Source organism: Sebastes umbrosus, chromosome 16 (genome assembly GCF_015220745.1).
Source record: "Sebastes umbrosus isolate fSebUmb1 chromosome 16, fSebUmb1.pri, whole genome shotgun sequence".
NCBI lineage: Eukaryota > Metazoa > Chordata > Actinopteri > Perciformes > Sebastidae > Sebastes > Sebastes umbrosus.
The window spans coordinates 22,366,845-22,393,269 of record NC_051284.1 but is presented as its reverse complement, the minus strand read 5'-3'; the positions used below and the strand labels follow the sequence as shown (position 1 = coordinate 22,393,269).

General features: G+C 37.7%; 8 gene segments (V, D, J or C); 5 read left to right on the top strand and 3 right to left on the bottom strand.

Annotated features, from left to right (window-relative positions):
- The first annotated feature begins 260 nt into the window (after nucleotides 1–260).
- On the top strand, nucleotides 261–1,803 carry LOC119504208. The segment is given in 2 exon segments: nucleotides 261–309; nucleotides 1,234–1,803. A coding segment is annotated over 1 exon segment (312 nt).
- A 1,171-nt stretch (nucleotides 1,804–2,974) lies between these two features.
- On the bottom strand, nucleotides 2,975–3,449 carry LOC119504225. The segment is given in 2 exon segments: nucleotides 2,975–3,297; nucleotides 3,390–3,449. Coding segments are annotated over 2 exon segments (375 nt in total).
- Nucleotides 3,450–4,470: 1,021 nt separating this feature from the next.
- Nucleotides 4,471–5,014, bottom strand: LOC119504154. The segment is given in 2 exon segments: nucleotides 4,471–4,781; nucleotides 4,889–5,014. Coding segments are annotated over 2 exon segments (360 nt in total).
- A 4,000-nt stretch (nucleotides 5,015–9,014) lies between these two features.
- On the top strand, nucleotides 9,015–10,573 carry LOC119504207. The segment is given in 2 exon segments: nucleotides 9,015–9,087; nucleotides 10,003–10,573. A coding segment is annotated over 1 exon segment (312 nt).
- A 2,044-nt stretch (nucleotides 10,574–12,617) lies between these two features.
- LOC119474443 lies at nucleotides 12,618–14,155 on the top strand. The segment is given in 3 exon segments: nucleotides 12,618–12,639; nucleotides 12,701–12,754; nucleotides 13,562–14,155. Coding segments are annotated over 3 exon segments (399 nt in total).
- Nucleotides 14,156–17,213: 3,058 nt separating this feature from the next.
- On the top strand, nucleotides 17,214–18,667 carry LOC119504209. The segment is given in 2 exon segments: nucleotides 17,214–17,262; nucleotides 18,178–18,667. A coding segment is annotated over 1 exon segment (312 nt).
- A 2,242-nt stretch (nucleotides 18,668–20,909) lies between these two features.
- On the top strand, nucleotides 20,910–22,459 carry LOC119504223 (the record flags this gene model as incomplete). The annotated part of the segment is given in 2 exon segments: nucleotides 20,910–21,054; nucleotides 21,866–22,459. Coding segments are annotated over 2 exon segments (468 nt in total), but the record flags the coding sequence as incomplete, so codon positions are not given.
- Nucleotides 22,460–25,038: 2,579 nt separating this feature from the next.
- Nucleotides 25,039–25,960, bottom strand: LOC119504153. The segment is given in 2 exon segments: nucleotides 25,039–25,377; nucleotides 25,660–25,960. Coding segments are annotated over 2 exon segments (390 nt in total).
- Between the last annotated feature and the right edge of the window lie 465 nt (nucleotides 25,961–26,425).

Here is a 26,425-nt window from a genome sequence, read left to right as displayed (position 1 = left end):
ACTGATATAAAACTGGGAAAAAAATGACTTAGTTACAAGGAGACTGTGATCGTTTCTCTGTCTGGTGTAGAAAAGTAAAGGAAAATTCAAGAAATAATCTTCATTTATGCAATAATTTCAATTGATATCATTAATTTAATATGTATTGATTCAATAAAGTATAAATGTTTCTGTGTTAATTGAGAAAGCAGAGAGTATTTTCAGTGGATAGGTGCTTGTTCACAGTGCAGGAGGTTTTTGTACGGCCACTTAATGAGTTTGTATCACTGTGGTACACTTTTGGTGGAGGAACCAAACTCATCATTAACTGTAAGTACCAGAGATTTATTATTTATACAACATGAAATATTCTTTTAATACTAAAATTTGCATCAGAATTTTATAAAATGAAAAAAATATTTTGGATAATTTAAATGTTGTGGATATTATGTTTTGCTGACTATTAAGCTTGGCTGATATTGAAGTTTAGGAAAATATTAATATTAATATTCTTTTAGTATTAAAGAAGAAGTTATGGTGAAATATAATCAGAATAATTTTCGCTTTTCTTCCAATCAGATATTTGTTTAATAAAGTTTGGTTGTAAATTTGTTCTGCAGGAACATTTTAACGTTCAGAAAATAACAGCAAAATTTAATTTCAAGTTTCTTATATTTTATGTTTTATGTTTTACTGTAACATTTAAATGATTGTTAGGTATAAAAACTGTTGCAAATGTTGTTAAAACTAATTTAAGAGTTCATATGTTCATTTAGTATCGCTGTAGTTTGACTTCACAGTTCGTTAGTTTAAAGTGGAGAAAAGGAAGTGAAACAGACAGATGATAAAGTCTATAACTGAATACAGATGTTACATTTGCATCACAGCGATGAATCATTTACTGTCACACATTATAAAGAATATTTAATTTAATGATCATTAATACAATGTTCTCATTTAAAATCACAGATAAGTCATGTTGCATATTAATTATTAGATATTTATGAAGAGTTCCACAGTAGAAGATTCATTACTTTAAATAAAAAACAAAGATTTACTATTGTGTTTTATATGTTAACTCCTCATTTCCTGCCATGTGTCAGCTCCTCTCCTCTGTCTGATCACAGTATCATGCACACAGCTGATCCACAGTAGTGTTAACCTCTGTCAGGTATCATAACTGTCTCATGTCCAGCTGTCTGTCCTACAGTAGAAGTTCATCTGCTCCTTGTGTGTCTCTGCTCTCCCCTCCAGCTGGCACCATGGTCAGGCCCTCAGTCTCTCTGCTTCCCCCCTCCTCTGAGCAGCTCTCTGGGGGCTCGGCCACGCTGGCCTGCCTGCTGACCGGCTACTCTCCTCAGGGAGCCGTGGTGAGCTGGCAGGTGGACGGTACGGAGGTGACGGAGGGGGTCCTGAGCAGCTCAGAGGAGGAGAAGAGCGGCCGCTACAGCAGCAGCAGCACCCTGAGCCTGAGCCAGGAGCGCTGGATGGAAGGAGAGCTGTACTCCTGCAGGGTCCTCCATCAGGGCCACAGCCAGACCCAGTCCCTCCACAGGAGCCAGTGTAAGGGCTAGAGGGGCCGGCTGAAGCCCAGGACAGGAGCTCTGTGTGGGGTGGAGCAGCTCTGATCAATAGCAGTTTGAATGCTTGTAGAGGAAACTGAAGCTTTGTGTGACAGAGAACAACACTGCTGTAAAGTGTTGGACAACAACAACTTAGAGAGGAATGTGTGTCGCTCAGCAGCTTCATGTGAGTGAGCTTAATAACTGTCATGTTGATCACTGATGTTGTTGCTAATAAAGATTTCACTGATACATAACTTCATCAAGTGTTTGCTCTTTTATTTTATGAAGAGTAGAAAGAAATTAACTGGTTTTATAACTTCAACTGATTCTCCTCTCTGTGGAAAATGAAAACCCTCACGACAAAGTAGTATACTTAGAGTTTATTTTATGAAGTTAAGCAAAGTTCAAGTATACTACAAGTGAATAGGTATACTCTTAGTTTAATAGTTATATACTTGTAGCCCACTTTTTAGTTTATGAAAGTTAACTTTGTATACTTTAACTTATAGTACTTAGCTAATGATTTATATGTATTACATAAAGAGACTTGGTCCTTTTGTTATTTGACTTGATGTTTTGTGATGATAAAAAAATTAATAGATATTTCTCACATGTCTCCACGGTGAACGAAGTATCCAAAAATATAGAAAATTCTTGATGAATTGAAGTAAATTCATATCAAAACATTCATTTACAAACTCTCACACACTTTAATAGGCTACTCTATCAAAAAGTTAGTACAACTACAAGCCATGTATACCTTTCTGTAGGCCTACAAGGCAAGAATACTTAATTATACTTTTCTTAAGTATATCTCAATCAAAAGATTAAATACCAGTATAAGCCAAGTATACTTTACCTTTCTGCAATTGTCTGTATAAGCTAAGTATACTTAAGTATATCTCTGATAAGTACATAAAAAGTAAACAGAAAGTATACTCTCTAATTTTAAATTAAGTATACTAATAGCACACTTGAATAAACTTCTATTTGGTAAGGGAAGCTTTGGATTCATCATGTAAATATCTATAGTTCTCCTTTTTAAATTGGTATAGAGAGTGATATTACATTACAGTAAAGAAAAGTAAATGATACATCTTTTTTATTATTAAAAACAATGTGGAGAATAATGTGAACTTGATTTTAAGGGAGGAAGAAATCATGAGTCAAATATGTGATCAGGCAACATTTCTCTCTTTAGCTGAGAGTAAATGTGAACAGAACATGATGTGTTATTAGATATTTTAATAATGTTTTTAATGAAGTTATTAGTGTGAATGTGTAGTGTGTGCTTGGTGAGGTTCCTGTCAGCTCTGTGTTCAGTGGTCTGTGTCAGAGTCTCTTCCTCTTCAGCAGCTGCAGTCGGTTCCTGCTGTAACAGCTCAGTGTCTCTGCAGTCGGACTGAGGGAGGTTTTTGTACGACTACAAATCACTGTGTGAACACGCTAGCACTGTTTATCCAATGGTAACTCTGACAGTAATAAACTGCTGCATCTTCAGTCTGAACTCCACTGATGGTCAAAGTGAAGTCAGAGCTGCTTCCACTGCCACTAAACCGAGCTGCTGTTCCTGATTCACGTGTGCTCGCATATTTTATTAGGAGCTTTGGAGGCTGTCCAGATTTCTGTTGATACCAGAACATATGATTGGAACTGTAAACAGCTTGGTTGGTCTTACAGGTGAGCGAGACGGTGGATCCTGGAGTAGATGTCACTACTGGAGGCTGAGTCACAGTCACCTGACCGCTGCATCCTGCAGACAAAAACAAATCATTCATTGATCAGCAGAAATAAATGAGAGAAAAGGCAGCACATCATGTCTGAAATGTTGCTGAGTGAATGAACCTGTAAAACAGCAGCAGGCCAGCGTCCAGATGAGGATGGTGATGAGAGTCATGCTGGTTGTGCTTTCTGCTGTGTTGACTGACACATCTGAGTCCTGCAGTGTTGAACTCACAGTACTATAAACCTTCTCAGTTCACTGGAGGATCAGCTGACGATGCAAAGCCTCCTCTCTATGGAAATCATTTCTCTGCTCTCAACACACTGAAGGCAACGTGGGACACTAAATCAGGAGGAATACTGCTTGGATTTACACCATCTATCATCTGAATGGATAATAGAAGAAACATATTTATATTAGAAGTGCAGTTGAGGATTTAAGGATGAGTTTGTGTCCACTGTGGTTGGTATGATATGTCTGTTTGTCTGCCTTTAATCTACTGACAGGGTTTACTGGAGATAAATAACATATTTCAGATCTGCTTAATATGAGTTTATAAGTTATTATTATTAAAAAGCATCATGTTCATTTAACCATGTAGCAACTGATATAAAACTGTTTAAAAATGACTTTGTTACAAGGAGACTGTGATCGTTTCTCTGTCTGGTGTAGAAAAGTAAAGCAAAATTATATAATTAATCTTCATTTATACAATAATTTCAATTAATACCATTAATTTAATGTTTGTTTTTTATAACATATTCATTATGAAAAATACCTAGTTGATCATCTCATAATCAAACCTGATATATTACACCTGATAGTACAGGAGATGGTTGTATTTCTTTTTAATTAGATAATCTTGTTTCTGTTTCAACTCTTGTTATATTAGATTTTTTGTGCAGCTGTTGGTAGAAACACTTTTCAACATTTTTTTTTATATCAGTGGCTATAGTCCAACAAGAATTTAACCTCCCAGTTTACTCATAAAGAGACAATAATATAAGTTTAAACTGTTTATGGAAGAGCGTCTGTGAGTTTATTCCAGTTTTATTTAGATTCATTGTGGTTCTGCTTGATGACTCTTGTGTTGTGTTCACTGGACCAGTTCTCCTCATCACAGTCTCTTCACCAACCCTCTGCACCTGCAGCAGGCCGGTTTCACTTCAGTCAAACTGAAGGAGGTTTTTGTACGGCTCTAAATCACTGTGTGAACACATAGCCAGTATGGAAGCCCAGACAGTAGTAATCTCCAGCATCGTCAGTCTGAACACCTGTGATAGTTAAAGTGTAGTGAGAACCAGATCTACTGCCACTGAATCGAGACGCAGTCCCTGAGAAGAGAGTTGATGTAGTGTATATAAGGAGTTTGGGAGCCTGTCCAGGTTTCTGAAGGTACCAACTGAGATCAGCACCAATATCTGAACTCCCTGTGGCGCTGATGCTCACGGTCCCTCCAACACTAACAGACTTGGATTTGTCAGCCTGAGTCAGAAATTTGTTTGCAGAAGTCTCTGAAATGAGAAATGAAATATAAACCTTGAGAATCAGCAGATTAGATGATAATAAATTAGACATTAATTAAAGCCACAATGTCAGATACATTTTCAGAATCTCTCACCCTGACTCAGAAAACCCAACACGACAATCAGAGTTATTGACAACATCATCCTGATGCAGTTTTCAGTGTGAGTGCATGAAAACAGTTCAGACTCTCTGTGACAGGAGAACTTAAACTGTGAGGAGCAGTGATGCAGTAAAAACATGCAAAAATACATTTAAGAAGGCAAACACACACCTGTTCTTGTGAAACTGAAAGGGAGAGATGAGGTGGAGTAGGTCGAGGCTCCGTCTCCCTGTGGACTGACTAAGAACATGTAGAAACTTTAGACTCTCTGTTCCTCATCTCTCTGCTGTTTCTGTCTTTGCAAAGTTTCCCAAAGGTCATAAATAGATGCAGGCTGCTCTCTGCTGGCTGTCCAGGTTCACAACAACTCTGGCTAACTCTTAGCTCTTATCATGATCATGTACTTCAGTCTGTTAATCCAGATGGGTCAAGGGTCACATCATTTTTATTTTTAAAAAGAACGCAGCAAAGGTGCCTTCTGGATATGTGACAGGGTCAAAAATGACTTGTGCATGATTTATATTTTATGGTTGTTTTTATTCTATTTTGCATGTTTTATTCTGCATGTTGGTTGTTTGGGTTGCTTTTAATATGTAGATTTAAGTGTTTTTAAGATGTCATGAACTAGACCCGTGGACAGCCACAACCCCAATCAAAGAGACTAATTACGGGAGGAGCGACAGGTGTGGCGGAGCGCCTGCAATTAGCAGGATGCAGCACAGGTGGAGGACAAAAAGGAGAGAACGGCTCGCAGCAGCGGGAAGATCTTCAGTCAGAGACAGTCCAGGGATGGCGGTGCAGCAGAACAGCTCTCCTGCTACTACCTACCAGCCCAGTGACCTGAGAGTTCCTGTGAGACTACATGCAGCAGATCGTGTCCGCCAACGCAGATTCACTCAGAAAACGTAAGTACCCTTTGGTACATTTACGTGGCGGACACACTGAAATAGGCCAGGATAGCTTTTATCTGGAGTTGTGATAGCCAAGTAGTGGAGAACACACTACTGGCCCTGGTCTCTGTTATTTCACAGTTTCGGAAGAGCTGGAGAGACGGCCGAGACGGGCAGACGGCTGGTAGGAGTACGGGAGGAGCTAAGACGCGGACACGGGATATTCACAGGATTGGACTGCATTGGACTGGACTGTATTAAAGAGCCGGGTTGGACTTCACTGGATCACTGGATTGGACTTTTTATAGGGTTTTAACCTTGCTGCTAGTAGCATTTTATTCCTTTTAGATTAATCATTCATTTTTAGACCCATGTTATTTTAATTGTAATAAATCTGGTTTTAATTTGACTTTAGACTTCTGCCTGGTTTTTAACTCTGCTCACCTGATTTTAAAAGAACCTGAATTTATCAGAGTCCTAGGCTCCAAGTATTTCCTAGGTGGCGTTGTCGGCTCCAAGCAAAAACATTCATTGTTAAATCTAACTGGTACTTTAAGTTGCGGCCTTGCCATTGGCTGTTGGGCCCGGGCCACAGATACATGTATGGTAGATAAAATATGATAAAGTATACAGAAAAGTCTAAGTATACTTGGCTCATACTGACAAGTATAAGGAAAATTCTCAGTATACTTGGCTCATACTGCGAGTTTACAATACGATACAACTTTATTGTCAGTTTGCACTGAAATTAATTTTGTATCCATAGGCAGCTCAGTTTGAGAAAAAGTACACATACAATAGACATACTGTTACTATAAACAAACAGACAAGTAAGACCCATCAGACAAAAAACAAAACACATCACAATTATTCATACATAACCCATTACACTATTACCATCTGTCCTCTGGATTTACATGTCTTTAGCAGCACATTAATTATTATTTAGCAACCAGATGGACTGATGGACAAAAGCGATCTTTAGCCTGATGCAGGTTAAATGTAGGGACTCTGAATCGCCTCTCGGAAGGCAGATGTTGATATTCCTCATTTAAAACATGTAAGGGATCAGAAGAGATGCTGTTGGCCTGTCTGAGCATGCTCTTGTTGTGAGCTGCTTGAAAGGATACTGTCACAGGTTGGCCAATGATCTTCGTGCAGATTTTGATTTGGCTATAAAGTTTAGTTTTAAGTTTTACAGAGAGACTACTGAGCCAGGCTGTGCTGCAGTACAACAGGACACTCGGAATCACTGAACTGAAAAATAGAAACATAATCTGGCTACTGGCTCCAAATAATCTGAGTCTGCGAAGAAAGTAAATGATCTGCTGTATCTTCTTACAGGTAAATTCAATGTGAGGGGTCCATGATAGGGTGGAGTCTATCATAACTCCCAGGTATTTGTATGAAGAGACCTGTTTAATTTCTACATGGTGAATTGTAACTGGAGGCAGCTGACATTCAGGAGGAAGTATATGTACAGAAGTATATCTCTGATAAGTACATAAAAAGTTATGTTGTTGTGTTATTTTAAGTTTAAAATAAATATACTAATAGCACACTTGAATAGACTTCTATTTGGTAAGGAATACAGGTCACACTTCCTGTTTGGGGTCGAGACACAAGAACAGACAGTAGCTTGTTTAAACACGATGGCTAGAGTCAAAAGCAAAATATTTTATAGCCAAGAAATGAGAGCAAAGTTGGGATTGGCTTTGAGGTAGGTGGTGTCGGATGAAAAAAAAGTACTTTAAAATAAATCCAGATTTTCTGAATTGGGGCATAAACAACACTTTTGCAACCTTAGTCTCCATCACTGTGAAGGATGGTCAGGGAGCTAATGAAGCAATAGAAAATGAGAAAGTAGAGAAGAAGTCTCTGCTCCAATATGAGAATGGTAAACGTTATACTTTGAAGTGAGAAGCAGAATTGAAAAATAAGGTTTGTGCTTGGTGAGGTTCCTGTCAGCTCTGTGTTCAGTGGTCTGTGTCAGAGTCTCTTCCTCTTCAGCAGCTGCAGTCGGTTCCTGCTGTAACAGCTCAGTGTCTCTGCAGTCGGACTGAGGGAGGTTTTTGTACGACTACAAATCACTGTGTGAACACATTAGCACTGTTTATCCAATGGTAACTCTGACAGTAATAAACTGCTGCGTCTTCAGTCAGAACTCCACTGATGGTCAAAGTGAAGTCAGAGCTGCTTCCACTGCCACTAAACCGAGCTGCTGTTCCTGATACACGTGTGCTCGCATATTTTATTAGAAGCTTTGGAGGCTGTCCAGATTTCTGTTGATACCAGAACATACAATCACCATAACTACTGTGGCTGTAAACAGCAGGGTTGGTCTTACAGGTGAGAGAGACGGCGGATCCTGGAGTAGATGTCACTACTGGAGGCTGAGTCACAGTCACCTGACCGCTGCATCCTGCAGACAAAAACAAATCATTCATTTATCAGCAGAAATAAATGAGAGAAAAGGCAGCACATCATGTCTGAAATGTTGCTGAGTGAATGAACCTGTAAAACAGCAGCAGGCCAGCGTCCAGATGAGGATGGTGATGAGAGTCATGCTGGTTGTGCTTTCTGCTGTGTTGACTGACACATCTGAGTCCTGCAGTGTTGAACTCACAGGACTATAAACCTTCTCAGTTCACTGGAGGATCAGCTGACGATGCAAAGCCTCCTCTCTATGGAAATCATTTCTCTGCTCTCAACACACTGAAGGCAACGTGGGACACTAAATCAGGAGGAATACTGCTTGGATTTACACCATCTATCATCTGAATGGATAATAGAAGAAACATATTTATATTAGAAGTGCAGTTGTGGATTAAAGGATGAGTTTGTGTCCACTGTGGTTGGTATGATATGTCTGTTTGTCTGCTTTTAATCTACTGACAGGGTTTACTGGAGATAAATAACATATTTCAGATCTGCTTAATATGAGTTTATAAGTTATTATTATTAAAAAGCATCATGTTCATTTAACCATGTAGCAACTGATATAAAACTGTGAAAAAATGACTTTGTTACAAGGAGACTGTGATCGTTTCTCTGTCTGGTGTAGAAAAGTAAAGCAAAATTAAATAATTAATCTTCATTTATATGATAATTTCAATTGATATCATTAATTTAATGTTTTTAGATTCAATAAAGTATAATTGTTCATGTGTTAATTGAAAAAGCAGAGAGTATTTTCAGTGGATAGATGCTTGTTCACAGTGCAGGAGGTTTTTGTACGGCCACTTAATGAGTTTGTATCACTGTGGTACACTTTTGGTGGAGGAACCAAACTCATCATTAACTGTAAGTACCAGAGATTTTTAATTTATACAACATGAAATATTCTTTTAATAATAAATTTTGCATCGGAATTTTATAAAACAAAAAATATTTTGGATAATTTACATGTTGTGGATATTATTTTTTGCTGTCTATTAAGCTCGGCTGGCATTGAAGTTTAGGAAAATATTAATATTAATATTCTTTTAGTATTAAAGAAGATGTTATGGTGAAATATGTGCAGAATAATTTTTGCTTTTTTTCCAATAATATATTTGTTTAATAAAGTTTGGTTGTAAATTTGTTCTGCAGGAACATTTTAACGTTCAGAAAATAACAGCAAAATTTAATTTCAAGTTTCTTATGTTTTATGTTTTATTGTAACATTTAAATGATTGTTAGGTATAAAAACTGTTGCAAATGTTGTTAAAACTAATTTAAGAGTTCATATGTTCATTTAGTATCGCTGTAGTTTGACTTCACAGTTCGTTAGCTTAAAGTGGAGAAAAGGAAGTGAAACAGACAGATGATAAAGTCTATAACTGAATACAGATGTTACATTTGCATCGCAGCGATGAATCATTTACTGTCACACATTATAAAGAATATTTAATTTAATGATCATTAATACAATGTTCTCATTTAAAATCACAGATAAGTCATGTTGCATATTAATTATTAGATATATAAGAAGAGTTCCACAGTAGAAGATTCATTACTTTAAATAAAAAACAAAGATTTACTATTGTGTTTTATATGTTAACTCCTCATTTCCTGCCATGTGTCAGCTCCTCTCCTCTGTCTGATCACAGTATCATGCACACAGCTGATCCACAGTAGTGTTAACCTCTGTCAGGTATCATAACTGTCTCATGTCCAGCTGTCTGTCCTACAGTGGAAGTTCATCTGCTCCTTGTGTGTCTCTGCTCTCCCCTCCAGCTGGCACCATGGTCAGGCCCTCAGTCTCTCTGCTTCCCCCCTCCTCTGAGCAGCTCTCTGGGGGCTCGGCCACGCTGGCCTGCCTGCTGACCGGCTACTCTCCTCAGGGAGCCGTGGTGAGCTGGCAGGTGGACGGTACGGAGGTGACGGAGGGGGTCCTGAGCAGCTCAGAGGAGGAGAAGAGCGGCCGCTACAGCAGCAGCAGCACCCTGAGCCTGAGCCAGGAGCGCTGGATGGAAGGAGAGCTGTACTCCTGCAGGGTCCTCCATCAGGGCCACAGCCAGACCCAGTCCCTCCACAGGAGCCAGTGTAAGGGCTAGAGGGGCCGGCTGAAGCCCAGGACAGGAGCTCTGTGTGGGGGGGGAGCAGCTCTGATCAATAGCAGTTTGAATGCTTGTAGAGGAAACTGAAGCTTTGTGTGACAGAGAACAACACTGCTGTAAAGTGTTGGACAACAACAACTTAGAGAGGAATGTGTGTCGCTCAGCAGCTTCATGTGAGTGAGCTTAATAACTGTCATGTTGATCACTGATGTTGTTGCTAATAAAGATTTCACTGATACATAACTTCATCAAGTGTTTGCTCTTTTATTTTATGAAGAGTAGAAAGAAATTAACTGGTTTTATAACTTCAACTGATTCTCCTCTCTGTGGAAAATGAAAACCCTCACGACAAAGTAGCATACTTAGAGTTTATTTAATGAAGTTAAGCAAAGTTCAAGTATATTACAAGTGAATAGGTATACTCTTAGTTTAATAGTTATATACTTGGAGCTCACTTTTTAGTTTATGAAAGTACACTTTGTATACTTTAACTTATAGTACTTAGCTAATGATTTATATGTATTACATAAAGAGACTTGCTCCTTTTGCTATTTGACTTGATGTTTTGTGATGATAAAAAAAAAAATTCTTCTCACATGTCTCCATGGTGAATGGAGAATCAATCAAAAGATTAACTACAAATATACCTTTCTGTAATTGTCTGTATAAGCTAAGTACACTTAAGCATATCTCTGATAAACAAAAGTAAACTGAAAGTATACTCTCTCTCTCTCTCAGGTTTAAATTAAGTATACTAATAGCACACTTGCTTTGGATTCATCATGTAAATATGAATATTTATATTTTGTAAATTGGTATAGAGAGTGATATTACATTAAAGTAAATAAAAGTAAATAATACATCTTTTTTTTTATTAAAAAAAAAGATACAGAGAATAATGTGAACTTGATTTTTATGGAGGAAGAAATCATGACTCAAATATGTGATCAGGCAACATTTGTCTCTTTAGCTGAGAGTAAATGTGAACAGAACATGATGTGTTATTATATATTTTAATAATCTCTTTAATGAAGTTATTAGTGTGAATGTGTAGTGTGTGCTTGGTGAGGTTCCTGTCAGCTCTGTGTTCAGTGGTCTGTGTCAGAGTCTCTTCCTCTTCAGCAGCTGCAGTCGGTTCCTGCTGTAACAGCTCAGTGTCTCTGCAGTCGGACTGAGGGAGGTTTTTGTACGACTACAAATCACTGTGTGAACACCCCAGCACTGTTTATTTCATGGTAACTCTGACAGTAATAAACTGCTGCGTCTTCAGTCTGAACTCCACTGATGGTCAAAGTGAAGTCAGAGCTGCTTCCACTGCCACTAAACCGAGCTGCTGTTCCTGATACACGTGTGCTCACATGTCTTATTATGAGCTTTGGAGGCTGTCCAGATTTCTGTTGATACCAGTGCATCCATTCTTCATCAACAAGATCGAACGTTAATTCATCATAACTACTGTCACTGTAAACAGCTTGGTTGGTCTTACAGGTGAGAGAGACGGTGGATCCTGGAGTAGATGTCACTACTGGAGGCTGAGTCACAGTCACCTGACCGTTGCATCCTGCAGACAAAAACAAATCATTCATTGATCAGCAGAAATAAATGAGAGAAAAGACAGCACATCATGTCTGAAATGTTGCTGAGTGAATGAACCTGTAAAACAGCAGCAGGCCAGCGTCCAGATGAGGATGGTGATGAGAGTCATGCTGGTTGTGCTTTCTGCTGTGTTGACTGACACATCTGAGTCCTGCAGTGTTGAACTCACAGGACTATAAACCTTCTCAGTTCACTGGAGGATCAGCTGACGATGCAAAGCCTCCTCTCTATGGAAATCATTTCTCTGCTCTCAACACACTAAAGGCAACGTGGGACACTAAATCAGGAGGAATACTGCTTGGATTTACACCATCTATCATCTGAATGGATAATAGAAGAAACATATTTATATTAGAAGTGCAGTTGAGGATTTAAGGATGAGTTTGTGTCCACTGTGGTTGGTATGATATGTCTGTTTGTCTGCCTTTAATCTACTGACAGGGTTTACTGTAGATAAATAACATATTTCAGTTCTGCTTAATATGAGTTTATAAGTTATTATTATTAAAAAGCATCATGTTCATTTAACCATGTAGCAACTGATAAACTGACTTTGTTACAAGGAGACTGTGATCGTTTCTCTGTCTGGTGTAGAAAAGTAAAGCAAAATTAAAGAAATAATCTTCATTTATACAATAATTTCTATCCATGTCATTAAATAAATCTTTGTAGATTCAATAAAATATAAATGTTTCTATGTTAATTGAAAAGGCAGAGAGTATTTTCAGTGGATAGATGCTTGTTCACAGTGCAGGAGGTTTTTGTACGGCCACTTAATGAGTTTGTATCACTGTGGTGGACTTTTGGTGGAGGAACCAAACTCATCATTAACTGTAAGTACCAGAGATTTTTTAATTTATACAACATATAGCAAATAGTATTTTTTATCAAATATTAAATTATAATTTGATCAAGTTCAGTTTTTTTGTTGTTGATAATTTATGTAATTTTTAAAGCTAATCTCTTAATGTGTGAAGAATAGTTACCAAGATCAATATTCATTCAGTAATGTAGATAATAAGATTAATAATTATTATTTCTTTCTAATATTCTATTTGTAATAAGATGCATTTAATATTGGCTTTAAAAATATTTAAAACAAAAATTTACTCAAACTTTACGCAAAATGTGTTTGTTAAATTCTTCGATTTTTTTATTTCGTAAATATAAAAAAATATATATTGATTTAAAATGTGATGTAGATTCCTGTTGAACACAAATGTGATTTATCGGTAAATGCAGCTCATCTTTGTGTTCACGGTTCATTAATTTTACATGTAGTGAACAGGAAGTGAAAGAGACAGATGACAAAGGTTTTAACTGTATTTAACTGTCAGTTTAAACAGAAGAAAATCATCTCAGGGACGAGTTATTCACTGTCACACGTTATGAAACACATACGAAGATGTCATCAATAATCTTCATCGATGAACCTTTTTAGTTGCATTCACACTTGAATCATGAGGCTGATGGTGAGATACTGAGTGATTTATGAGTGCAGCAGCAGCAGCTCAAGTTATTCTGTTTTATTTGATCAAATATAATAAATGAGCAGGATGTGATGTTTCTTTATTACCAAGCCTTCACTCTCATTGCTTTGTCTTTTCTCCCCCCCTCTCCTCCCCCTCTCTCTCCTCCAGTGGGTGTGGTGCAGCCCACCCTGACCGTCCTCCCCCCCTCCATAGAGGAGCTGAAGCAGGGCAGTGCCACACTGGTGTGTCTGGCCAGCGGGGGCTTCCCCTCAGCCTGGACGCTGGGCTGGAAGGTGGGGGGCAGCAGCAGCTCCTCAGGGGCGTCACACAGCCTGGAGGTCCTGGGGAGGGACGGCCACTACAGCTGGAGCAGCACCCTGAGCCTCCTTGCAGACCAGTGGAGGAAGGCGGGCTCAGTGAGCTGTGAGGCCAGTCTGAGTGGACAGAGGCCTGTCACTCAAAGCCTGGAGCCTGACCGCTGCTCAGAGTAGAGCTTCAGCAACACTTCCTGTCTGCAAATGATGCCGCTTCTTTGACAGAGATCTGGATGAAGCTCCAGATCTCCTCTGTTCACATGTTTCTGCATGTTTCACAGCTCTCTACTCGGTGTTTTACTCTGCATGTTGCTTTCTAATACTCATCTTCTGCATGTTCCTCTTCATGCTCATTAAATGATTTTCACTCAAAGAGAAACTATTCATTCATCAGAAATGTGGCATGAACATTAAACCATCATTAAATAAAACTGTGGATTATAATAAATGAGTGTCTTTGTATTTATTCTATAACATATTCATTATGAAAAATACCTTCTTGATCATCTCAGTATTAAACCTGATATCCCTTACAAAAAAGAAGTATACTTCCAAGTTTATTTATGAAATTAACTTAAGTATAGTTCAAGTATAATCCCAAATATACTTTATGTAATAAATATACTAATATCAATGTACTAGTAGTATAATTGTAAGTGTACTACTTCAATACTTATTGGGACTAAATTGGCACACTTTATAAAAGTATACTTTAAATGTAAGAGTAGTAAACTTTGAGTACACAACTAGTTTACATCCAAGTTGTATTTTATACTGCAACTGTAATATGAACTATACTACAGGTGAACTTATAAGCGTACTGTGGGAGCCAAGTTTAGTATACATGTTTTAGTTCAATAAATAAGCACAATCCGTATTTTATGTATGTGAGATAAATAAGTGATTTCATTGAATAAGTTAATTCCTAGTAATTAATATGTTTAAAGGTTAAAAGTCATTTAATGATCATTTGATTTAATTCATCTTGATGCAATGTCTTTGTGTGTTACTTTGTAAAGGCAACACTATATAAGCTTTCTGTTAGAAAGTAAGTACTGTACTGTAAGTAGGTTACCGTCGCTTCAAGAGAAATAGGCTTCTTGTGCTCATTCAGGTAAAAACAGTGGTTTGTTCAGTTGAGGCTCAAGTTAAGGTCCGAGCCACACGGTTTTCTTACCGTAGTACAGTTTGCTAATTAGGACAACTTAGCTTTGAATCCTCCTGTAAGAAGATACTACAAAACTGTGGAATAAAGATTTTTGTTTTTTATCCTTTTTTACAACGGAGTCCTGTGGAAGTTTTTCCTTCTCAAGTAAATGTACACGAGTAAATCCAAGGTGACCGCTGAGCTTCAACCCCCCACACTACTGTTAGTTTAATAGTTATATACATGTAGCCCACTTTTTAGTTTATGAAAGTACACTTTGTATACTTTAACTTATAGTACTTAGCCAATGATTTATGTATTACATAAAGAGACTTGATCCTTTTACTAATTGATTGGATATTTTGTGATGATAAAAAAGAAATAAGATTTTCTCACATGTCTCCACAGTGAACGAAGAATCCAACAACTTAGAAAATTCTTGATGAATTTAAGATAATTCATATCAAAACATTAGTTTACAAACTCTCACACACTTTAATAGGCTACTCTATGAAAAGTTATTACAAGCCAAGTATACCTTTCTGTAGGCATATAAGGCAAGAATACTTAATTATACTTTTCTTAAGTATATCTCAATCAAAAGATTAAGTAAAAGTATAGGCCAAGTATACTTTACTTCTCTGCAATTGTCTGTAAAAGCTTAGTATACTTAAGTATATCTCTGATAAGTACATAAAAATTAAACTGAAAGTATATTCTCTTATTTTAAGTTTAAAATAAGTATACTAATAGCACACTTGCTTTGGACTTATTATGTAAATATCAATATTTCTCCTTTGTAAATCGGTATAGAGAGTGATATTACATTATAGTAAAGAAAAGTAAATAATATTTTTTTTTATAAAACAAAAAAAAACTTGGAGAATAATGTGAACTTGATTTTTAGGGAGGAAGAAATCATGACTCAAATATGTGATCAGGCAACATTTGTCTCTTTAGCTGAGAGTAAATGTGAACAGAACATGATGTGTTATTAGATATTTTAATAATGTTTTTAATGAAGTTATTAGTGTGAATGTGTAGTGTGTGCTTGGTGAGGTTCCTGTCAGCTCTGTGTTCAGTGGTCTGTGTCAGAGTCTCTTCCTCTTCAGCAGCTGCAGTCGGTTCCTGCTGTAACAGCTCAGTGTCTCTGCAGTCGGACTGAGGGAGGTTTTTGTACGACTACAAATCACTGTGTGAACACCCAAGCACTGTTTATATTGTGTTCACTCTGACAGTAATAAACTGCTGCGTCTTCAATCTGAACTCCACTGATGGTCAAAGTGAAGTCAGATCTGCTTCCACTGCCACTAAACCGAGCTGCTGTTCCTGATACACGTGTGATCGCATGTCTTATTATGAGCTTTGGAGGCTGTCCAGATTTCTGTTGATACCAGTGCATCTCCTCAGCTCCACTAGACCATCTGTAAACAGCTTGGCTGGTCTTACAGGTGAGAGAGACGGTGGATCCTGGAGTAGATGTCACTACTGGAGGCTGAGTCACAGTCACCTGACCGCTGCATCCTGCAGACAAAAACAAATCATTCATTGATCAGCAGAAATAAATGAGAGAAAAGGCAGCACATCATGTCTGAAATGTTGCTGAGTGAATGAACCTGTAAAACAGCAGCAGGCCAGCGTCCAGATGAGGATGGTGATGAGAGTCATGCTGGTTGTGCTTTCTGCTGTGTTGACTGACACATCTGAGTCCTGCAGTGTTGAACTCACAGGACTATAAACCTTCTCAGTTCACTGGAGGATCAGCTGACGATGCAAAGCCTCCTCTCTATGGAAATCATTTCTCTGCTCTCAACACACTGAAGGCAACGTGGGACACTAAATCAGGAGGAATACTGCTTGGATTTACACCATCTATCATCTGAATGGATAATAGAAGAAACATATTTATATTAGAAGTGCAGTTGAGGATTTAAGGATGAGTTTGTGTCCACTGTGGTTGGTATGATATGTCTGTTTGTCTGCCTTTGATCTACTGACAGGGTTTACTGGAGATAAATAACATATTTCAGATCTGCTTAATATGAGTTTATAAGTTATTATTATTATTAAAAGCATCATATTCATTTAACCATGTAGCAACTGATATAAAACTGGGAAAAAAATGACTTAGTTACAAGGAGACTGTGATCGTTTCTCTGTCTGGTGTAGAAAAGTAAAGGAAAATTCAAGAAATAATCTTCATTTATGCAATAATTTCAATTGATATCATTAATTTAATATGTATTGATTCAATAAAGTATAAATGTTTCTGTGTTAATTGAGAAAGCAGAGAGTATTTTCAGTGGATAGGTGCTTGTTCACAGTGCAGGAGGTTTTTGTACGGCCACTTAATGAGTTTGTATCACTGTGGTACACTTTTGGTGGAGGAACCAAACTCATCATTAACTGTAAGTACCAGAGATTTATTATTTATACAACATGAAATATTCTTTTAATACTATCTTTTGCATCCGAATTTGATGAAACAAGAAATTATTTTTGGATAATTTACATGTGGATATTATTTTTTGCTGTCTATTTAACTTGGCTGATATTGAAGTTTAGGAAAACATTTATATTAATATTCTTTTAGTATTAAAGAAGATGTTATGGTGAAATATATGCAGAATAATTTTCGCTTTTTTTTCCAATAATATATTTGTTTAATAATGTTTGGTTGTAAATTTGTTCTGCAGGAACATTTTAACGTTCAGAAAATAACAGCAAAATTTTATTTCAAGTTATTTATGTTTTATGTTTTACTGTAACATTTAAATGATTGTTAGGTATAAAAACTGTTGCAAATGTTGTTAAAACTCATTTAAGAGTTCATATGTTCATTTAGTATCGCTGTAGTTTGACTTTACAGTTCGTTAGTTTAAAGTCATGAAAAGGAAGTGAAACAGACAGATGATAAAGTCTATAACTGAATACAGATGTTACATTTGCATCAAAGCGATGAATCATTTACTGTTACACATTATAAAGAAGATTTAATTTAATGATCATTAATACAATGTTCTCATTTAAAATCACAGATAAGTCATGTTGCATATTAATTATTAGATATATAAGAAGAGTTCCACAGTAGAAGATTCATTACTTTAAATAAAAAACAAAGTTCTCATATTGTGTTTTATATGTTAACTCCTCATTTCCTGCCATGTGTCAGCTCCTCTCCTCTGTCTGATCACAGTATCATGCACACAGCTGATCCACAGTAGTGTTAACCTCTGTCAGGTATCATAACTGTCTCATGTCCAGCTGTCTGTCCTACAGTGGAAGTTCATCTGCTCCTTGTGTGTCTCTGCTCTCCCCTCCAGCTGGCACCATGGTCAGGCCCTCAGTCTCTCTGCTTCCCCCCTCCTCTGAGCAGCTCTCTGGGGGCTCGGCCACGCTGGCCTGCCTGCTGACCGGCTACTCTCCTCAGGGAGCCGTGGTGAGCTGGCAGGTGGACGGTACGGAGGTGACGGAGGGGGTCCTGAGCAGCTCAGAGGAGGAGAAGAGCGGCCGCTACAGCAGCAGCAGCACCCTGAGCCTGAGCCAGGAGCGCTGGATGGAAGGAGAGCTGTACTCCTGCAGGGTCCTCCATCAGGGCCACAGCCAGACCCAGTCCCTCCACAGGAGCCAGTGTAAGGGCTAGAGGGGCCGGCTGAAGCCCAGGACAGGAGCTCTGTGTGGGGGGGAGCAGCTCTGATCAATAGCAGTTTGAATGCTTGTAGAGGAAACTGAAGCTTTGTGTGACAGAGAACAACACTGCTGTAAAGTGTTGGACAACAACAACTTAGAGAGGAATGTGTGTCGCTCAGCAGCTTCATGTGAGTGAGCTTAATAACTGTCATGTTGATCACTGATGTTGTTGCTAATAAAGATTTCACTGATACATAACTTCATGAAGTGTTTGCTCTTTTATTTTATGAAGAATAGAAAGAAATTAACTGGTTTTATAACTTCAACTGATTCTCCTCTCTGTGGAAAATGAAAACGCTCACGACAAAGTAGTATACTTCAAGTTTATTTTATGAAGATAAGTAAAGTTCAAGTATACTACAAGTGAATAGGTACACTCTTAGTTTAATAGTTATATACTTGTAGCCCACTTTTTAGTTTATGAAAGTACATTTTGTATACTTTAATTTATAGTACTTAGCTAATGATTTATATATATTACATAAAGAGACTTTCTCCTTTTGCTATTTGACTTGATGTTTTGTGATGATAAAAAAATCAATACATTTTTCTCACGTCTCCACGGTGAACAAAAAATCCCAAAACGTAAAAAATTCTTGATGAATTGAAGTAAATTCATATCAAAACATTCATTTACAAACTCTGACAAACTTTAATAGGCTACTCTATCAAAAAGTTAGTACAACCAGTCAAGTATACCTTTCTATAGGCCTATAAGGCAAGAATACTTAATAATATTTTTCTTAAGTATATCTCAATCAAAAGATGAAGTACAATTATGAGCCAATTATACTATACTTCTCCGTATACTTGTCTGTATAAGCGAAGTATACTTAAGTATATATCTAATAAGTACATAAAAAGTAAACTGAAAGTATACTCTCTCTCTCAAGTTTTAAATAAGTATACTAATAGCACACTTGCTTTGGATTCATTATTAGATATCAATATTTCTATTTTGTAAATTGGTATAGAGAGTGATATTACATTACAGTGAAGAAAAGTAAAGAATTAGGGAAGAAATCATGACTCAAATATGTGATCAGGCAACATTTGTCTCTTTAGCTGAGAGTAAATGTGAACAGAACATGATGTGTTATTAGATATTTTAATAATGTTTTTAATGAAGTTATTAGTGTGAATGTGTAGTGTGTGCTTGGTGAGGTTCCTGTCAGCTCTGTGTTCAGTGGTCTGTGTCAGAGTCTCTTCCTCTTCAGCAGCTGCAGTCGGTTCCTGCTGTAACAGCTCAGTGTCTCTGCAGTCGGACTGAGGGAGGTTTTTGTACGACTACAAATCACTGTGTGAACACCCAAGCACTGTTTATCCAATGGGCACTCTGACAGTAATAAACTGCTGCGTCTTCAGTCTGAACTCCACTGATGGTCAAAGTGAAGTCAGAGCTGCTTCCACTGCCACTAAACCGAGCTGCTGTTCCTGATACACGTGTGCTCGCATGTCTTATTAGAAGCTTTGGAGGCTGTCCAGATTTCTGTTGATACCAGAACATAAAATGACCATAACCACTCTCTCTGTAAACAGCTTGGTTAGTCTTACAGGTGAGAGAGACGGTGGATCCTGGAGTAGATGTCACTACTGGAGGCTGAGTCACAGCCACCTGACCGCTGCATCCTGCAGACAAAAACAAATCATTCATTTATCAGCAGAAATAAATGAGAGAAAAGGCAGCACATCATGTCTGAAATGTTGCTGAGTGAATGAACCTGTAAAACAGCAGCAGGCCAGCGTCCAGATGAGGATGGTGATGAGAGTCATGCTGGTTGTGCTTTCTGCTGTGTTGACTGACACATCTGAGTCCTGCAGTGTTGAACTCACAGGACTATAAACCTTCTCAGTTCACTGGAGGATCAGCTGACGATGCAAAGCCTCCTCTATGGAAATCATTTCTCTGCTCTCAACACACTGAAGGCAACGTGGGACACTAAATCAGGAGGAATGCTGCTTGGATTTACACCATCTATCATCTGAATGGATAATAGAAGACACATATTTATATTAGAAGTGCAGTTGAGGATTTAAGGATGAGTTTGTGTCCACTGTGGTTGGTATGATATGTCTGTTTGTCTGCCTTTAATCTACTGACAGGGTTTACTGGAGATAAATAACATATTTCAGATCTGTTTAATATGAGTTTCTGACTTATTATTATAATTAAAAAGCATCATGTTCATTTAACCATTTAGCAGCTGATATAAAACTGTTTAAAAATGACTTTGTTACAAGGAGACTGTGATCGTTTCTCTGTCTGGTGTAGAAAAGTAAAGAAAAATAAAGAAATAATCTTCATTTATACAATAATTTCAATTGATATCATTAATTTAATATTTATAGATTCAATAAAGTATGAAGTTTTCTGTATTGTTATAAAAAGCAGAGAGTATTTTCAGTGGATAGATGCTTGTTCACAGTGCAGGAGGTTTTTGTACGGCCACTTAATGAGTTTGTATCACTGTGGTTGACTTTTGGTGGAGGAACCAAACTCATCATTAACTGTAAGTACCAGAGATTTATAATTTATTTTATACAACATATAGCAAATAGTTTTTTTTATCAAATATTATATTATAATTTGATCAAGTTCAGTTTTTTATGTTGTTGATAATTTATGTTATTTTATTAAGCTGATCTCATAATCTGAGAATAAATTTTACCGAGATCAATATTCATTCAGTAATGTAGATAATAAGATTAATAATTATTATTTTTCTAATATTCTATTTGTAATTAGATGTACTTAATATCGGCTTTAAAAACATTTTAAAGACAAATTTATGAAAACTTTATACAAAATGTGTTTGTTAAATTCTTTGATTCATTTTTTTTGTAAATATACAAAACAATACATTGAATTAAAATCTATTGTGGATTCCTGTTGAACACAAATGTTATTTATAGGTAAATGCAGCTCATCTTTGTGTTCACGGTTCATTCATTTTACATGTAGTGAACAGGAAGTGAAAGAGACAGATGACAAAGGTTTTAACTGTATTTAACTGTCAGTTTAAACAGAAGAAAATCATCTCGGGGACGAGTTATTCACTGTCACACGTTATGAAACACATACGAAGATGTCATCAATAATCGTCATCGATGAACCTTTTTAGTTGCATTCACACTTGAATCATGAGGCTGATGGTGAGATACTGAGTGATTTATGAGTGCAGCAGCAGCAGCTCAAGTTATTCTGTTTTATTTGATGAAATATAATAAATGAGCAGGATGTGATATTTCTTTATTACCAAGCCTTCACTCTCATTGCTTTGTCTTTTCTCCCCCCCTCTCCTCCCCCTCTCTCTCCTCCAGTGGGTGTGGTGCAGCCCACCCTGACCGTCCTCCCCCCCTCCATAGAGGAGCTGAAGCAGGGCAGTGCCACACTGGTGTGTCTGGCCAGCGGGGGCTTCCCCTCAGCCTGGACGCTGGGCTGGAAGGTGGGGGGCAGCAGCAGCTCCTCAGGGGCGTCACACAGCCTGGAGGTCCTGGGGAGGGACGGCCACTACAGCTGGAGCAGCACCCTGAGCCTCCTTGCAGACCAGTGGAGGAAGGCGGGCTCAGTGAGCTGTGAGGCCAGTCTGAATGGACAGAGGCCTGTCACTCAAAGCCTGGAGCCTGACCGCTGCTCAGAGTAGAGCTTCAGCAACACTTCCTGTCTGCAAATGATGCCGCTTCTTTGACAGAGATCTGGATGAAGCTCCAGATCTCCTCTGTTCACATGTTTCTGCATGTTTCACAGCTCTCTACTCAGTGTTTTACTCTGCATGTTGCTTTCTAATACTCATCTTCTGCATGTTCTTCTTTATGTTCATTAACTGATTTTCACTCAAAGAGAAACTATTCATTCATCAGAAATGTGGCATGAACATTAAACCATCATTAAATAAAACTGTGGATTATAATAAATGAGTGTCTTTGTATTTATTTTATAACATATTCATTATGAAAAATACCTTCTTGATCATCTCAGTATTAAACCTGATATCCCTTACAAAAAAGAAGTATACTTCCAAGTTTATTTATGAAATTAACTTAAGTATAGTTCAAGTATAATCCCAAGTATACTTTATGTAATAAATATACTAATATCAATGTACTAGTAATACTTCAACACTTCTTGGGACTAAATTGGCCCACTTTTAAGTTTATAAAATTATACTTTTAAGTAGTTTACATCCAAGTTGTATTTTGTACTGCAACTATAATATGAACTATACTACAAGTGAGCTTGTACTGTGAACTAGTTATATACTTGTAGCCCACTTTTTAGTTTTGAAAATACACTTTAAAGTATACTCTCAGTAAACTACTAGTTTAAATAGTTTTCAGTATGCTTGTAAGTTGTCTTTAAGTGAACTTATAGTACTTAGCCAAATATACTTTACTGTAAACGTTTCAGTTTACTTGGACTTTTATCTAAACTTGCCAAATACACTGAGACATTTCTGTATACTTGGCAGTATAAGCCAAGTATACTCAAGTATAATTTTGTTAAGTACATCTCTGATAAGTACATAAAAAGTAAACTGAAAGCATATTCTCTTATTTTAAGTTTGAAAGAAGTATACTAATAGCACAAATGAATAATGAATAAACTTATTTTTTGTACGGGATACTACACCTGATAGTACAGGAGATGGTTGAATTTTTTTAATTAGATAATCTTGATTCTGTTTCAACTCTTGTTATATTAGATTGTTTTGTGCAGCTGTTGGTAGAAACACTTTTCAACATGTTTTGATATCAGTGGCTAAAGTCCAACAAGAGTTTAACCTCCCCAGTTTACTCATAAAGAGACTGAATGACAAGATTATAGTTTAAACTGTATATGGAAGAGCGTCTGTGAGTTTGTTCCAGTTTTATTTAGATTCATTGTGGTTCTGCTTGATGACTCTTGTGTTGTGTTCACTGGGCCAGTTCTCCTCATCACAGTCTCTTCACCAACCCTCTGCACCTGCAGCAGGCCGGTTTCACTTCAGTCAAACTGAAGGAGGTTTTTGTACGGCTCTAAATCACTGTGTGAACACCCAAGCACTGTTTATTTGATGGAGACTCTGACAGTAATAAACTGCTGCGTCTTCAGTCTGAACTCCACTGATGGTCAAAGTGAAGTCAGAGCTGCTTCCACTGCCACTAAACCGAGCTGCTGTTCCTGAATGCCTTGTGCTAACTTGTTTTATGAGGAGCTTTGGACTCTCTCCAGATTTCTGTTGATACCAGGACATACAATGAGCACCACCACAGTTGGAATAAACAGCTTGGCTGGTCTTACAGGTGAGAGAGACGGTGGATCCTGGAGTAGATGTCACTACTGGAGGCTGAGTCACAGTCACCTGACCGCTGCATCCTGCAGACAAAAACAAATCATTCATTGATCAGCAGAAATAAATGAGAGAAAAGGCAGCACATCATGTCTGAAATGTTGCTGAGTGAATGAACCTGTAAAACAGCAGCAGGCCAGCGTCCAGATGAGGATGGTGATGAGAGTCATGCTGGTTGTGCTTTCTGCTGTGTTGACTGACACATCTGAGTCCTGCAGTGTTGAACTCACAGGACTATAAACCTTCTCAGTTCACTGGAGGATCAGCTGACGATGCAAAGCCTCCTCTCTATGGAAATCATTTCTCTGCTCTCAACACACTGAAGGCAACGTGGGACACTAAATCAGGAGGAATACTGCTTGGATTTACACCATCTATCATCTGAATGGATAATAGAAGAAACATATTTATATTAGAAGTGCAGTTGAGGATTTAAGGATGAGTTTGTGTCCACTGTGGTTGGTATGATATGTCTGTTTGTCTGCTTTTAATCTACTGACAGGGTTTACTGGAGATAAATAACATATTTCAGATCTGCTTAATATGAGTTTATAAGTTATTATTATTAAAAAGCATCATGTTCATTTAACCATGTAGCAACTGAAATAAAACTGTGAAAAAAATGACTTTGTTACAAGGAGACTGTGATCGTTTCTCTGTCTGGTGAAGAAAAGTAAAGCAAAATTAAAAAAATAATCTTCATTTATATAATAATTTCAATTTATATAATTAATTTAATGTTTGTTTCTTATAACATATTCATTATGAAAAATACCTAGTTGATCATCTCATAATCAAACCTGATATACTACACCTGATAGTACAGGAGATGGTTGTATTTTTTTTTTAATCTTGTTTCTGTTTCAACTCTTGTTATATTAGATTGTTTTGTGCAGCTGTTGGTAGAAACACTTTTCAACATGTTTTGATATCAGTGGCTAAAGTCCAACAAGAGTTTAACCTCCCCAGTTTACTCATAAAGAGACAAGAATATAAGTTTAAACTGTATATGAAGAGCGTCTGTGAGTTTGTTCCAGTTTTATTTAGATTCATTGTGGTTCTGCTTGATGACTCTTGTGTTGTGTTCACTGGACCAGTTCTCCTCATCACAGTCTCTTCACCAACCCTCTGCACCTGCAGCAGGCCGGTTTCACTTCAGTCAAACTGAAGAGGGTTTTTGTACGGCTCTAAATCACTGTGTGAACACTCCACTACCATGGTAGCCCAGACAGAAGTAATCTCCAGCATCGTCAGTCTGAACACCTGTGATGGTTAAAGTGTAGTGAGAACCAGATCTACTGCCACTGAATCGAGACGCAGTCCCTGAGAAGAGAGTTGATACATCGTATATAAGGAGTTTGGGAGCCTGTCCAGGTTTCTGAAGGTACCAACTGAGATCAGCAGCAATATCTGAACTCCCTGTGGCGCTGATGCTCACGGTCCCTCCAACACTAACAGACTTGGATTTGTCAGCCTGAGTCAGAAACTTGTTTGCAGAAGTCTCTGAAATGAGAAATGAAATATAAACCTTGAGAATCAGCAGTTTAGATGATAATAAATTAGACATTAATTAAAGCCACAGTCAGATACATTTTCAGAATCTCTCACCCTGACTCAGAAAACCCAACACGACAATCAGAGTTATTGACAACATCATCCTGATGCAGTTTTCAGTGTGAGTGCATGAAAACAGTTCAGACTCTCTGTGACAGGAGAACTTAAACTGTGAGGAGCAGTGATGCAGTAAAATCATGCAAAAATACATTTAAGAAGGCAAACACACACCTGTTCTTGTGAAACTGAAAGGGAGAGATGAGGTGGAGTAGGTAGAGGCTACGTCTCCCTGTGGACTGACTAAGAACATGTAGAAACTTTAGACTCTCTGTTCCTCATCTCTCTGCTGTTTCTGTCTTTGCAAAGTTTCCCAAAGGTCATAAATAGATGCAGGCTGCTCTCTGCTGGCTGTCCAGGTTCACAACAACTCTGGCTAACTCTTAGCTCTTATCATGATCGTGTACTTCAGTCTGTTAATCCAGATGCTTCAGCTGTGACACTGTGGTCTTGTGGGGTCAGGGGTCAGATCATGTTTTGTTTTTTTTAAAGCGCAGTAAAGGTGCCCTCTGCTGGCTGTGCAGGTTCACAACAACTCCAGATTGACATGAGATTGATTTTGAATTCAGTCCTTTGCTCTTTTCAGGATCATGTACTTCAGGTCAGGGTCAGAGGTCAGATCATGTTGCTGGATAAACCTAAAAATAATCAAATATGATAATGTGCACTCTACAGCTCTTACAGTTGAGAAAACTCGATCCAATATTCTCTTCTTGGTTATCTCCTCCATTTAGTTTCTTTTTAAATCTTCAAAAACTTTATTTTTTCTGGCTTTTATTTTGAGCCAGTCCTCTTTCTTGTTAAGGGATTTTTAATGGATAATCTGCGTTGTTTAAAGATTGTTTGAAGAAGTGGTAACTATCCCTTAAATTGACTTAAATTGCACATCTGTCTGTCCTGGAAGAGGGATCCCTCCTCTGTTGCTCTTCCTGAGGTTTCT